This window comes from Python bivittatus, unplaced genomic scaffold (genome assembly GCF_059951505.1).
Source record: "Python bivittatus isolate LINGU-HERP-01145 unplaced genomic scaffold, Pbiv_v1 ctg000810_np1212, whole genome shotgun sequence".
NCBI lineage: Eukaryota > Metazoa > Chordata > Lepidosauria > Squamata > Pythonidae > Python > Python bivittatus.
The window spans coordinates 5,227,376-5,243,408 of NW_028277111.1; the positions used below are offsets into that span (position 1 = coordinate 5,227,376).

The 16,033-nt window shown below is 44.9% G+C and overlaps 1 protein-coding gene across 1 annotated transcript; it reads right to left on the minus strand.

Annotated features, from left to right (window-relative positions):
• Positions 1-3,489: 3,489 nt before the first annotated feature.
• LOC112542660 (uncharacterized) lies at positions 3,490-8,603 on the minus strand. Its single transcript, XM_088129480.1, has 6 exons — positions 8,391-8,603; positions 7,221-7,824; positions 6,797-6,911; positions 6,603-6,670; positions 5,941-6,070; positions 3,490-5,062 (listed from the first exon to the last, which is right to left on the minus strand). Exons 2-6 carry the CDS (start codon positions 7,710-7,712, stop codon positions 3,654-3,656), a joined length of 2,214 nt encoding a protein of 737 aa, XP_087985606.1. The 5' UTR covers positions 7,713-7,824; positions 8,391-8,603; the 3' UTR covers positions 3,490-3,653.
• Between the last annotated feature and the right edge of the window lie 7,430 nt (positions 8,604-16,033).

Consider the following 16,033-nt stretch of genomic DNA (forward strand, 5'->3'; position numbering starts at 1 on the left):
ATGCTTGAAGGTGGGGGTGGGTGGGTCGGTGGGTGGGAACTTGCTTCCCCCTTTAATATAAAAAAGGTAATTGCAGTAAATGGGCAATTTGTTTATTTTTTAGAATAAAGTTCTGCATTTCAAATGTTTTCTTTTTCAAATTTATTTTCTTCCAACTGCTACTGTTAGGAAAAAGTGGTCACTTCTCTCAAGAAGACCTGAATTGCTGGGCTGACCCCAAGAGTGCTTTGCATCTCCACCTTTATGAGCAGTCTCATTCTCTGCTTTGAAACAAGAATCCAGCCTTGGCCCTCAAGGGGGTCTTCCTGTCTTTTACTTTTAAACTAAAAGGGTTATGAGGAGAGGTTTACTAGGTTTCATGTTTCTCCCTCAATATGTATATGATGAACAAAAGGGAAACAATGTTTAGGACAATATTTGATAGAGCCTCCATGGACTGGTATGGTCTAGCTGAAAACAAAACAACATCTTTTTAACAACTTTTGGCTCTGGAAGCAATCAAGGAACTCTATACATTCCTATGTCAATGTAGATTCCTTCTCTCCAGCTTTTCAAGTTCTTATTCTAGAAAATTATTATGAACGAGAAGATATTAGTTAGCAGTTGACCTATATAATGATGTTTTCATCTAAATAGAAATCTGATGAGCACTCAAAGTTTTGCCTCAGGGCTGCTTGCATTCACCCACACCCTTTCACAGCAGGAGGGCCTGCATTCTGGGAATGCATTTCTAGAGTTATGCTGACCTCCCAAGATTTGTCTTCCCCGTGGCAGTAAGAATCGGCCTAGCAGCTTCATCTTCCACTGCATGATCAGGTAACTAATCCTAACAAGGCTCCAGGATCCCTACGAAGGTGACCAACTGGATCTGGGACTCGGCCACTCTCTGCCCTGTGAGGCAAAGCCAGTCTCTTGGAGATTTCTTGGGATACTGGCACTGGGCTTTCACAGGGAAGGCCTCCCAAAGCAGCCAGTCCACCTCCTCTCTGGCCACAAATGGTTGAAGGGGAAGAGACCACTATTGGGCCAAGCCATCCTGAAGCTCCATCAATGCTTTGTTGACCCCCACCTAGTCTTGCCCAATATCGAAACCTCCCCCAGGAGAGAAGCTTCGCACGCTCCATGTGAGGAAGTCAGACCCTTATGCTTTCCTGCTGGTGGTTGCCATGAGGAAGCTGCAGGAGGAGACCCAAGAGTGCCCAGCAACATCAATGTCAATAAAAAACAACAGACATGGCGCTACTGGGCATAGATGTACAGGGAGAGGATGCAATAGACCCTGGGCACCAAGGAATGCTTCTCCAGTTAGGTGCAGAGAGACCTGAAGGGAGCCGCATAGCAGGAGAGAGAGTGGTGCAACTGATCCTGCACAACATCCCCTCCCCTCCTGTGACAAGGGGTACCCCCTACCCAGAGGAAAGGAAAGGGGGAAAGACAGTTTGAGACCACAGGAGCAAAAGTGTGGGTGAAGGGAGGCACCGGGCGTTTGAAAGCAGGCAAAGTATTCTGCCCTGCAGGAAAAAAAACCCTGCTTCACATCTCCAAATAGAAGGAGATTCCCCTACAAGAGTGGCGAAGGATTGTCCTTTTCTTCAGTGGACTTCAGTAGCAACTCACGAGGAGGATTGTGGTCACCTCAGGAGGAGTCTTCCAAGCTCCTGACTTGGGGCGTGACTCTGCTTAAAGCAAAGGTGCCTGTGCTGGCTGAAAACGCCTGCCTCTTACCCTACCCGCTGCATTCACTGACATTTCGACTGCCAGACTGCCATCGCTGAACAGCAGTATAAATATTGGGTCTCCATGTCTGTGCCTCATGACTGGCAAGGGACATTCCCTGTTGACACAAAGCTACTGAATGACTCTAACATTGGTGACTATTTTGAGTTTGTGAGAGAGCAGATACGAATTCAGCACTCTCTAACAATCAACCAAAACTCTAAATAGGCTTTTATTGTTGATAAGCCATGTGTCTACGGTACATACGATGTGCAGGTAAAGCCCCTCAACTGAAACTCAAGGCATCCTGCGGAAGGGTGGGCACGCTGATTGCAAGAGAGAACTCGCAGGGGTGGACTGACCAATAGAAGATCCATGTGCGGCTCAGGGTTGAACTGTGGAGGTCTTGGGGTCCTCTGAGCTTGGTTGTCTTCTTGCAAACGTTTCCATACCTGGCTAGGTAACCTCTTCAGTGCTAGCAAGAAATGTTTGCAAGAAAACAACCAAGCTCAGAGAGCCCCAAGGACTCCACAGGGGTGGACTGCCCTGTATTCAACCCCCTGAGCCATTTTCCTTCTCCCTCCTGGAGACATTTGCTCTTTTAATTCAGTTGATAATTCCAAATTGATAGAGGGAAGCATAGAGGATTTCAAAACTTTGGTTGACAACATTGGCTACAGTCAGGGCTTCTCTGATTTCTCATGGCTTACCTCCTGGTTACCATACTTTGCCTGGCTGAAGACAACATTTCTGGGGATGATGGGCTTGATGGTAATAGGAATAATTGTTTGATGTGTTGCTCAGTGTTTACCCTCCTGGTTGGGGCGTTGTAGGGAATACTCTTCTGTTCTCAAAGCAAGATCAACATTTATTTATTTAATTTCTCCCCACCCATCTCCCCCCAGTGGGGGACTCCATCCCTTTCCCCAAGGTAGGTATCCCTAATCTTGATGCAGAAGGACCAAACATATGAATTTGTATCACAGGATGATGTATAGCTACAAGATTGCCTAACTGATTGTGGATAAAATATTCTGTTTTTGTACAAAAAAAAAGGAGGGATTGTGAGAAGGAAATCAAATTCCCCTCCCCCCATGTCAGCAGGAAGTCAAAGCTTCCCATTTGTCTCACCCTTCCTTTCTTTATCTGAACAGCAATCAAGCCATAGGATCAAATTATAGTAAGAATGGGCTTACCTAAAAGGATTAAAAATGTAGCAGGAAGAATCAGGAATCCTCCACCCCAGCCCCAAATTAGAGAACTAAAGACCTGGCTGGAAGGACTAACATGCCTTGAAGCCTTAATCAGATCATAAGAAGATTTCTTCTCTGAAGGGATCTAGATGCCAATTAGACCATACCAGGTAAGGGAACCACAGGAAACCCCAGAGCAGGAGGGTGCCTGGCCTCACAAAGCTCCCTTCTAAAGATCCAACCAATTTCACTGGAGAGCCTCTCCCTGGGACTCCCGGCTAATCACCTTCTCCAAGAATTCCTCGAGGGCTGGCATTCCTTCACACCTCTCAAGGAACAATAGGATCTCCCCTATAAAGGATCTCCTGGAGAAACAGGAGCATGGCTGCCCCACAGCTGATCCTCTTGTGTATCTGGCTCTCGGAAAATAAACTCTTCTGTATCCTTCAAGCAACGGCTTGTGTGCTTATTCCTGGCTGGGAGATGAACCTTGTAAGGTTTCTAACACTGGGATAAATGTAAACTTAAGAAAAAATAAATTTCTCTTATGGGTGTGCAATAACATTGGCCACCTAAAATAGCAGTACATTCAAAAATCCAGTTCATACTTAAAACGGCCCTTTTATTTTCATTGGTAAATTAATTTCCCTTGGGCTGCCAGCTGTGAGTGTCAGACTCAAAGAAATCTTATTTTCCCAGTTCATTGTACATAAATAGAAAATGTATAGATTTAAACAACTAAATCTAGAATTTACATGGATTCTCGCCCAAACAGATCTGTGTATGGGCAATTAGGTCATTCCTCCTCCTGAAGCTCTTTCCATGCTCCACACATTTATATGGTTTCTCCCCCGTGTGGATCCTTTTATGGGAAGTAAGATGACTGCTAGTAGTAAAGCTCTTTCCACACTCCATGCATTTATATGGTTTCTCGCCTGTGTGGATCCTTTTATGGGAAGTAAGATGACCGCTAGCAGTAAAGCTCTTTCCACACTCCATGCATTTATATGGTTTCTCCCCTGTGTGGATCCTTTTATGGCAAGTAAGATCACTGCTAGTAGAAAAGCTCCTTCCACACTCTGTGCATTTATATGGTTTCTCCCTTGTGTGGATTCTTTTATGATGGGAACTAAGATTACTGTTTCGACGAAAAGTCTTTCCACACTCCATGCACTTATATGGTTTCTCCCCTGTGTGAATCCTTCTATGGGAAGTAAGTTCACCCCTAGTACGAAAGCTCTTTCCACACTCCATGCATTTATATGGTTTCTCGCCTGTGTGGATCCTTTTATGGAAAGTAAATTTGCTCCTAGTACGAAAGCTCTTTCCACACTCCATGCATTTATATGGCTTCTCCCCTGTGTGAATCCTTTTATGGACAATAAGTTGACTGCTTATTCTGAAGCTGTTTCCACACTCCATGCATTCATGTGGTTTCTCCCCTGTGTGGATCATTTTATGTCTCATAAGGGATGTATTTTCACAGAAGCTCTTTTCACACTCGGTGCACTTATATGGCTTCTCCCCTGTGTGGATCCTTTTATGGGAAGTAAGATGACTGCTAGTAGTAAAGCTCTTTCCACACTCCATGCACTTATATGGTTTCTCCCCTGTGTGGATCCTTTTATGAGAGATAAGTTGACTGCTACTAATAAAGCTCTTTCCACACTCCGTGCATTTATATGGCTTCTCCCCTGTGTGGATCCTTTTATGGGAAGTAAGTTTCTTCCTATTACAAAAGCTCTTTCCACACTCCATGCATTTATATGGCTTCTCTCCTGTCTGGATCCTTTTATGAGATGTAAGGGATCTATTTTCACAGGAAAGAGTGAAAGTCCAATTGTGATTTTTTCCATTGTCTCTGCAGATATAACCTTCTCCTTTGGTTTGGGTTGGAGAGCGTTCATTTACAACTAATTTGTCTTTTAATACTCTTATACTTTTTCCCATATATATTTCCTTTATTTTTCCTTGTTGGGCAAGAAAACCTTGCGTCTCAGCATCCATGGAAGATGGGTTTTCCTGATTCCAAATCTTTGACTGGCTTCTCTCATGCCTTTCTAGTTGCATCTCCAGTTCCTTGTCCATTCCGTCTCCATGCCTGATCAGTCTGGATTTTTCATTGGGATCTTTAGTCTCATAGCCATGATCACCTTCAAAGGAAAAGAGAAATGAAAATGATAGCAAGGTTGGAGGAAAGATCAAACTGTAGGAATTGCATGTTTGCATCCTTACAATGGCATGGTATAGAAATGATAATTTCTATATTCATGAGCCATAATAGCTTTGAAAGCATCTACAGCCTCCGGTTACTTTAGAATTATCTTTCTATAGTCAAACCTTTCCCAGAGTCAGTGTTGAGTTCAGCAAGAATCACGGGAAACATCCAAGGAGGCATTAGGAGAAACCCAAAATTTATGGGAGGAGTGGGGGGGGGGGGTCAATGACAGGAAAGACCAGTGAGAACTAAATCAATTTTGAAATTTGTTGTTTTCGTCCTACCCAAACTATGTTCTATTTGCTATTCATTTTTCTCTTGCCAAAATGAGATGGTTGCAGAGAAAAAAATTCTAGAGCTCTTATATTAAAACCGAAACAGCTCAATTGCAATGGAAAAAGAGCACCATTTCGCCCTTAATTCCAAGGTTCAGGATAGAAATAAAAAGGAAGAGAAGTGATTAACCCAACAGCCTGAATAAATGAGAATCCTTCATAGGACAGATAGGGAAGCATCTGGGCCCAAAAAGCTGAAATCAGTGTGATGGAGTTGAGCATCTCCTGAAGCCAAGGAGTGAGTTTCTCACTGATACCTTTAAATAGAAATTGAAAAATTCACCAAATGAGAAATGCATGTAAGAAGAGAGCCAGTGACGTCCTTCCTTCCTCGAACCAGGAGAAGACCAGATCTTTTCCTTTTCCCTCCCAAGAGTTGACATCTGGTTGGCAATTTTTTTTCATAAGATGTAGCTGATGGTATTTAACTACAAAGTGTCTTCCCAAACTCTCTGATGGGAGAAAAGGAAACCCTTACCCAGAGAGGCCATGTTCCTATAATTTTCCAGCATGACTTCCCAATGCAGCACTTTTTGGTGAGGATCCAGCTGAGACCACTCCTCCTCGGAGAAATACACAGCCACCTCCTCGAAGGACACAAGACTGTCCTGAACAAGGAAAAAAAGAACAGAACAGGCCAGGAGGATTTGCAAGATCTGTCCTATTCTTCACAAATTCCCAAAGCAAAGATATGCACTAAGTAAATGGTGATGCTTGGTTGGATTCCAAGGTTTAGGTGAGAAAATGGAAAGAGCCCAGAGCTTTTGACTGAACAAATATTTAGCAGTTGGTATGGCTGAAATAATATTACTCCTATCCCTTCAGGAACTTTTTAAAAAATTAGTTATTGTAAACAAATAGTAGGAAGAGTAACTAGCAGGAGGAGAGTTAAGTACTGATCTTTAAAAAAAAGATTTCCTAATAAGAATCTCAGGGGTGAAATTACAAACCATTTAATCCCAACCACAGACTTCAGAGGAGGCTAAGCTGACTGAGAGCAACTGGAATCTGCTATTCCCCATTCCATGTTGCTCAAGGACAAGAAAACACTGAAGCCCCAAAAAGGCGGAAACATGGAAGGAGAGACTGCCTGAAGGAAAGGGAGAATAGAAGTCTAATAGATAAATTTCCTCCTCTTACTTGAGCTGGAGGTTCAGCCACTGTTGCAGCTCCACCAGAAAGACCAGACAACTTTGTTCGAGTCTTCCCTGTGAGGGAGAGAGAATTTTAAAGTGCAGAATTAATAAAATAGGAGGCGGCATTCTAGAGAAGAGAAGACATAGAGAAGATGAGAGAGCTGGGATCTGTTGGGGAATGGGAGGGCCTTCAATTACCTCCTGAGGTGTCCTGACTTGGATCTGCCTTAGACATCCTCCTGAAAAACAGCTCCTGATGGGGGCTAGATGGATTGCTGCTTCCCTCAGGATCTCTGACGTCCACAGCGAAGGACTTGAAATAGTAGGCAGGAGAAAAGAAGAAAAATTAACAGACATCACACAAAATGAGGTGGATTCTTGTTCTCTGAACACAGCTTCAAAGCCCACAGTATCCATAAGCGAGGCTGGAAATTAAGAAAAGAACGGCTTTCCCAAATCTATCTTCTAGAATAGATAACGGAAGAATGTCCTACAAGAATTAATGAAACATCTCCACATATTAGGAATGGCAGAGAACTCTCGTGAGGAGGGCTTAAGAATTCAAATGCATGGTTTTTTCCATTCAGACCCCTTCTGGGCTCCGAAAATGAAGGTCTCCCACCTGCAACTTGACCTGCTCCTTCTGCTCCTCCGCCTGACTCAGGAGGAAGCCTTCCGCCAGGGCCACTGCCTGGGAGCTGGTCTCTGCTCCACACTCCTGCACCCAGGTCGCCATCTGCAGGGGCAGAAGGGCCAGGAAGTGCTCCAGAACTACCAGGTCCAGCATCTGCGCTTTTGTGTGCTTTTCTGGTCTCAACCATCGACAACAAAAGTAGTGGAGACGGCTGCAAAGCCCTCGGGGACCCTCAGCCTCCTGGTATTTGATGCTCCTGAAGTTCTGGGGTTGAACTTCTGAATGGATGGTTTCCTCCTCCAGGATCTTCTGCCCAGTTCTTGCCCAGATCTCCCCACAGCTCCTAGGCTGAACAGCGGAAGGGCCTTCTCCAGTTCCCTCACTTGCTAAGGGTTGTGTCTCCATTCTTTCTCTGTGCTGTAACGCAACTCCAAAGAGGTCCGAGGAATCTTGTGGCTCTCCAAATGCCTTTTCATTCATAGGACTGTTCCTGTAGCTGAGGAATGACCACAGCAGGCCACAGAGCCCTCTTTGTCCAAGAGAGAATTTTGTCTGTACACAAGGACCTACAAAAGGCTTCCGCTTTCTGTGTCTGAGATGGAAAAGAAAAGAAATTCCAAGAATTAGAAAGTGATGGATTTCACCATAGAACAACACTCATCTGCATGGAAGGCACCATTTTTTTGAGCTGGTATAGGATGGCAGTGGCATTGAACAGAGACGTCCTGTGTTTATTTCTGTGTGTGTGTTGCAAAATATGGGATTGACATCACCGAAGGTTTTGGAATGCCCAATAAATGCTTATTGGAGCATTTTCTGTTTCTTTTTCTCAGAAGGAAGGGCTGGCTTTTTAAAAACCCATATCTACGTTTCCCTAAAAGCAGGATTCACACCACATGACAAACCCCAAACAGGTTAACAAACCCCCAAAGTCCAGTGCAGATAAAATGAAATGCCAGTGAAATGAGCCTGCCTTGGGATGTCCTCGTTCCCTTTCTCCAGGGTTTGCTTTTAAGAGCCAAGTCACACCACAACATGCAGGCGGGTTCAGACAACATGCCTTAAGCCGAAACACATCCCCCAACTGCAGGGGCTGAGTTCACACAAAGCACAGGGCTTGGAGGAACTAAGCTTAAGGGGATGTTGTGGTTCACTCACCCTCCTGAGACGTGTTGAACTGCAGGGGATCCAGCCCTATTTCAGCCTCATCAGCGCGTGGTGAGAATGCAGGCACAATCTCGGGCACCTCCTTCCTTGCAGGTTCCCTGCACCTTCTTTCCTGCTGCAGATTTGCAGTGCAAACTCTCCCTCTCCCAAGGCCTGATCTGGATCTCTTCCCTGCAAGACTTTCCTGCAGCCTTTTTACCTCCTGCGAAGCTCAATGGGTTAAAGACAGAGATTACAAGTTCCTAGAGAGGCAAGATGTAATGATGTCACTCCTTTTCCCACCCTCCTCTGGAAAGCCACCTGTGGCACTCGCCCTCTAGTGGCCTGGCGCTGAGGTGCATGGTTTTCCCCTCTGTAGAGGCCGCCCCCTGCTGGATGCTGTGTGCAGTGGAAGACCTCATGCAAAGAGTGGAGAAAGCGGGTTATTTCCATGTGGTCAGGAGGAAGGGGCGATAAGGAACCCCCCCAGGTCCCCCCGATCAGGAACCTGTCTCCATCCAGCTGCTTTCGAAAACTGTAGAACATCTCCATTTTAAGAGACGTTCTGGAGAAAGTTGCATCCCTGGGTAGAGGGAGTAGATGTAGGAAAGGAGCAGACAGGAAATCGAATTCAGCATTTTTCCTACTTAAGAGAGTAAAAAGAATCCCGTCTTGATTCTGCATCCCATAAAAGAGGTCAGTGGGACACTTTGACAGGCTTTCAAGCTGCTGTCCTTGTGCCCCACAATAACATCGCAGAGCTTCAACAGGCTCTGTGGTGTCCAGTTCCTGAGCTGGCTTGCCTGAAAGGGCTGATGCTCTGCAACTGCAGAGAGCCTTAGAGGAAGCCGACGATTTGGCTCCTTGGGAATTGCTTTCCGGCCGGGATACAGGATGGGAGTTGCATTGGTTGCACTTATGGATGACTTATGGAGAGACCAGGATTGGGAGAGAGCGGTCCTCAAAGATCTTTCAGTGGCTTTTGGTACCCCTGACCGTGGCCTTCTTCTGCAACGTGTCTGAGGGAATGCCCTGCTTTGCAGTGGTTCTCCTCCTTCCTGAGGTCGTGATGGTGGACGTCCTCCCTCTCCTTCAAGCAACCGGCTGCGTGTTTATTCCCAGGTTGGAGACGAACCTCATAAGTTTTCTTTCTAACAATATGGTGAGCCAGCCAGGAGCCCAAGACTAACCGGGTCAACGGACCAAGCCTGGGGAACCTCACCCGGCCGGCACCGGACCATTTGTTGGGAGGGTGCTGCCCCAGACTCTGCCCGCTTCGACACTGGTAGTAAAAGGAGTTTTGGTCTTCAGCCGAACAGTTGCTTGAACGTGAGACTTCATAGTTGGTAAGTGCCCTTTTTTTTTTTCTTGTTCCCAGTGGATGTGTGAGTGTGAGATTCCTTATTTATCCTTCAATCCATGCTGTTGACCAGGGCTGTGGGTCTAAAAATTCAGTTCCAGCTGCCCCCAGACTTCCGCGAGTCCTTCTTGGCAATGACGGGGAGGTCCTAGAAAGCAAGGGGGGCTGACAAGACCCATGTGCCTCAACGGGTAGCGCAAGGTTGTGCGCTTGGCTCTATTTGGGCAAATACTGGCCTGCTTGTCTTGTCCCTCTCTCAGTCCAGAACCAGGGAATGAGGAGGAGGGCCAGGAGTTCACTGGGAAGTCTCCGGGTATAAAGGATACCCCTAACACCTTGGGGGACACGCGTGTCATCGGTTGGGGAAGATGGGGAATGAGCAGCCCAAGGTCTCCCCGAGCTCCCCACTGGAAAGGATGCTCCTCATCTGGGACGGGGGTTATTACCCGTACAGACGGGGACGAGGAAGAGTTGTGCACCAGGTTTGTGTCTGGAATGGGCTCGGATGACCCACACAGCTGGTAGACCAATTTGGCCTGCAATGGGGACCTTCAACTGTGCCTTATTAAAATCTTTGAGATCGAAACGAAAACCTTTCCATCTGCTCTGTTGGTTCTGCTGGGCAGGACTTTCTAATCCCGAGTGTAACTTTCAATTCCTCCACTAATTAGGTAAGTTCTTGTGTGAGCCTCTTGCTCATTTCTACTCCCAACTTTCTATGTATGTGTGTGTGCGCGCGAATGTGTGTGTGTTCTCCTTTCCCTCAGCTCTCTATAAGTAAGGAAACGGGATTCCTTTTCAAGGGATGTCCTTAGACCTTGGGACCTTCTACCCCTAACCCTGGATTTCCCTAAGTCTCAGCCTGTATAGCTGTTAGAATTATCTCTCACCACTTCGTTTCTGAGCTGGGATCAAAGAGACAACTGGCAGTTGCACAAAATTCAGCTCTTTATTCTTCACCCAAAAGCCAAAGTGGTGAGGGTAGGCTGATAGGTGGGCGGCCGTGCCTGACCCCCTCCTCTTGGCACAATGGATGCTTTTTGTTCGGCCCTGCTTTAGAATACCACCCCTTCCTCGGCCCCCCCGTGTCCCACCTCAGCACCATTCTGTACTAGGAACTTCCTTCCTTCTTTCCAGGCCCCTCGACCCTTAACTAAGCACCTTTTCCCCAGGAAAAATATCCTTGGAATGTAGACCTTACCTGGTGTCTGATGGGGAAGATGAAGGTTGATATCAGCAAAAGTGGAGTTAATTAATAAAATGGGAGTCAGACTGGGGTCATAAACTTTCGGGCTCACACTCCTCACCTAAACATGTCAACAATAAACCATTAGACTCGCATTCCTTCACAGAACATGTCAATGAGCTCTATGATTAAGGATGCAGACTGCTTAAAACAGGAAAAGGCAGAGATAAACTCAGACAAGACTTAACATAACAAATGTTCCAAGGCCACCAGGTGTCCCAGATGCAGAAAACCCCAAGTTGTCATGGACACTGTCACATGTATGGGTTGAAAATGTATAATATTATTATGGGATATTAGATTTAACCAAGCCATTTCAGTTATTTGTAGATGAAAGGCAAGGAATAGCAGCTGGAATGCTAACCCAAAGGTGGGGCTCCTGGGAACGATCTGTGGCTTATTTTAACAAACAAATAGACCCTGTAGTGCTAGGATGGCCAGTGTGCTTGCTGGTGGTGGCAGCAATTTTTATGTTGGTGAAAGAGGCAGAGAAATTAACTTTGGGGCAACCTTTGACTGTAAATGTCCCACATGCAGTGCTTACTGTTTTGGAAAGGAAGGGCTCGTGTTGGCTAACAAGTGGCAGGATGGCACAATATCAGGTCACCTTGTTAGAGAACCCGAATGTCCAACTTGTGGTCAGCAATAAATTAAATCCAGCAAGCTTTTGCCCCAGTGTGAGGAGGCTCTAGACCAGACCTTCTCAAGTAGAGAGGATTTGAAAGATGTACCTCTGCAGAATCCAGAGTGGGAATTGTATACAGATGGAAGCAGCTTTATGGAAGAAGGGGAAAGGAAAGCAGGTACACTGTGGTTACTCTATGGGATGTTGCAGAAAGTGGAAAATTATGGAAGGAGAGAGGAAAGTTGAAGGCAGGTCAGAAGGAGGTAAAATGCGGAAGAGAGATTTTGAAGCTGTTAGAGGCAGTGGATGGACCAGGGGAGGTGGCAGTCATTCGTGTGAAAGTACATACCAAGGAGAAAGAAATTGTAAAAGGAAATAGGAAAGCTGATCCGGTGGCAAGGCAGACAGTAATGGGAAAAAGAATTGAGATAATGCCCTCGATACCTAATGGAGAGGTGACTATAGATAATTCTTCCCCAATCTACTGTGACAAGGAGAAGCAGAGATGAGAATTGCGCTGAGCAAGAGAACTAAGCTGGCTCCCTTTGAGATTGTTTATGGGAGGCCTTACCCCCTTTAATTAAATACTGGGGCAGGAGTCGAGAAATACATAGGAGAGGGACTAATTCAACGATATGTCAAACAGTTGTCTGCTGTGAGTTCTTCTTTTTCTCAATATCTACAGGTGCGAGGTCACCCAGGGTTGGACCACCGCATACATCCATTTCAACCTGGAGACTGGGTGTTGGTGAAAACCTGGACAGTTGACCTTTTGGTCTGAAGTGGAAGGGACCATATCAAATGCTCCTTGCTCCCATACATCACTGAAGGTAGATGGACTAAAGAATTGGATTCACCATTCTCAAATAAAGAAGTCCCCTCCTGTGACTGAACAACCGATTTCTGAAGAGACCCAGGAGTCTGAGTGGGAAGCTGAACCTCTAGATGGACTGAGGACTCTTTTCCAAAGGCAAAGCCCCAGATGAAGTGTGAATCAAGCACCTCACTTCATGGGAAGAAGTGAAGGATCCAAATTTCAGGCCAGAGTTATAATTCAACCCTTCATCCTTGACTCAATCCATAGACTCTGGTACAGCTGCCATCCCGAAGTAACGGAGAAGAGAGAACAGCTCCTTATCAGAACAGGGTTCCTTAACCCTTGAAGTGATGAGTCAGTTGTTTGCAATAACTCTTTGTGTTATGTGTCTTTATTTAGGGGAGTTTCGGGTTCCCTTTGTAATTTCTGACAAGCCCATTACATTACAGAAGAGGATTTGTAAATGCCCTTGTCAGGGAAAAAACCACGTTAAACACGGGAGGCAGAGACACCATAAAACAAGTCACTTCAAAGTCCTAAAAGCTTTATTAAATGTTAGTTCAACAAGCAAGTAAAATTCAACCAATAGCATACAAGGTACCTACTTAGATTCACATTGCAGTGTCGTGACCAACTTGACCGAGCTGTCAGGTAGACAGCTTGAACAAGTGGGTGCAGACCCCGAAATTGCAATCCTTTTTATCCTTTAAAACCACAAACCGCAGACATGACTCCTAGGTTTAGCAACTGAACCATAACGTCCTTGGTGCTAATTTTATCATACTTTCCTATTATATTCGTCCCTGTCATGTCTTTTCCCATCAGCAAGTTGCTTAGTCTTGCATTTGACTTTTCCTGTCATTGCCCTACAGGTCACACTTCAGCTAACTTGGCTTTATTAAATGCAATCAAAACTAACATTAAAACATACAAAAGGCTACTAAAATTTTCCTCTCACACCCTCCTCAATATTTCAGCCTCCCTCGAAATCCTTACAAAAGCCACCGCTGATGATTTTTGTTGGCAAGCCAAGTAGGTGTGTGCTATTTTTAATACAAGCTGTTGTACATATGTAGATTGCAGGAGTCAAGTGTCCACTGACATCAGATTAATCCTTCAACAGTCCCATCTTTTCTCTACACAACATATGGGAAACTCTCACTTCATGGTTGCCGGACATAGGATGGCTAAAAGGCGTTTTTGTGGCTATTTTGTTCCTTTGTATTATGGTATTAATGGTGTGCTGTTGCATTCAGTGTCTGCCTTACATGAATTTTTGCAGCATTAATCTGTTACATGAATTTTTGCAGCATTAAACTGGAAAGGTCCTGAGAAAAGGGAAATGGAACAAATGAAAGAGCAATGGCTAGACCTGCATGAAATATAAGGCAACAGAACTGCTTCGATCTATAAGAACTTAGAAAGACTGGGTAGAAAGTTTGCAAGAGAGCCCAGCACTGACTTAAGGTGTAGAACCGTGATAATTACTTTGGGATATTAGCTTAGTACAAAGCAAGCAGTTAGCTGTGAAATTAGGTGCAAGTGTGCCTGCCTTCCAAGGTTGGTGTGATATTTAAGCTTAACCAATCCATAGACATAGATTAAGATAGTGGCCATTTGGAAAGAATATTTATTTCTCCCGAAATGACCAAAGTAAAGGGGGGGATATGATATCAGGAAAAGTGCAGTTAATTAATAAAATGGGAGTCAGACTGGGGTCATAAGCTATCAGGCTTGCACTCCCCACCAGAACATGTCAAGGATACACCCTTATACTCACATTCCTTCACGGGACATTTCAAGGAGCTCTGCGATTAAGCATGCAGACTGCTTAAAGCAGGAAAAGGCAGATATAAGCCCAGGCAAGACTTAACATAACAAATGGGCGAGGTTGCAGAAGATGGAGCGCAAGGGACAAGGTGGTCTTTTGAAAGGCATCGGGATGCACACGGACGGAAGTGAAGAAAAGCACATTGTATGTTGTAAGAGGGTTTGTGAGGAGTTAGCGTGTTGGGAATGGGGAAGATGAAGATGGACGTCTGTTTACTGGCAATTCTGTCTGAGGGGCTGACCTCAAGGTGGGAAGGCAGTTGATCTAAATGCAGAGTTGCAAAAAGCAGCTATCAGCTATTTCAACGGCCTACCAGCAAGGCTACCAAGAACTGGCCCAGGAAGAAGTGAAGGAGTGCATGTTCCTCTGTTTTCCTTTTTCCTGGTGCAGGAGAACATCTGGCCAGAAGTGAGGGTAGGGCTAAAGGTCTGAAGGCTCAAATACTGTTGTAATGGCAAACATCTTTGGAAGACGCTGCACTATACATGCTATTACAAAGCGACTTCAGCTCCATGGCATATGTTTTATTTGGGAAACATTAGGGGAAAAGACCTGAAGTTTCTAGGAAAAACCTGATGTTTTTCAGGAGAATGTTGTGAAAAGTCTCCTACCCTTCTTATTGTAGGAGAAACACACTCAAAACTCACAGATCCTGTGTTCCTGGAGGGAAACATGGAAGGAGGCGGTGACTCTGTGAGGTCACTTCCTCTTCCTCCTCCACTATGCTGTGAAGAAAAGGCACATGTTTGAGCTCTGCAGCTCAGAGATAAAGTAAGGCCTAGTCTTATAATTCAGTTAGTAGCTTAAATGTGCTGTTTATTTCTGTTTTGAAAAGAAAGAAATACTTCATGTGAGTAAGCGTTATTTCTGCTTTTCTTTACAAGAAAACTGTAATTATGATTTTGGGGGGAACAAAGGGGTAGCACCAGATACAATCCCATGCCCACATTATGGCTTTGGAGCATTAGTTCCCTGAAGACAGAAGCCCCCAAGCAATCTTTTCCTTCCAGTCTATCAGACCTGAAGCTGTGGGAGGGTGGTGATGGGGGGACTTGCTTCCCCTCTAATGTAAAAAAGGTAATTGCAGTAAATGGGCAATTTGAGTGTTTCTTTTTTAGGATAAAGATCTGCATTTCAAATGTTTTCTTTTGCAAATTCATTTTCTTCCAACTGCTACTGTTAGGAAAAAGTGGTAACTTCTCTCAGAAAGACCTGAATTGCTGTGCTGCCCCCAAGAGTGCTTTGCATTTCCACTTTTATCAGCAATCTCATTCTCTGTTTTGCAACAAGAATCCAGCAGTGGCCCTCAAGGGAGTCTTCTTACTTTTAAACTAAATGGGCTATGAGGAGGTTTCATCTTTGTCCCTCAATATGGATATTATGAACAAAAGGCAAACTATGTGTAGGATGATATTTGATAGAGCCTCCATGGACTGGTATGGTCTATCCGAAAACAAAAATGTTTAAGAACTTTTGGCTCTGGAAGCAGTCTAGGCACTCTATAAATTCCTATGCCAATGTAGATTCCTTCTCTCCAGCTTTTCAAGTTCTAATTCTAGGAAATTATTAGGAATGAGAAGGTATTAGTCCTTAGCACTTGAGGTATATAATAACATTTTCATCAAAGTAGAAATGTGATGAGCAGTCCATGTTCTGCCTCAGGGCTGCTTGCATTCACCCACACCCTTTCACAGCATGAGGACCTGCAATCTGGGTATGCATTTCTACAATTATGCTAACGTCTCATGAGTTGTCTTCCCTGTGGCAGTAAGAATC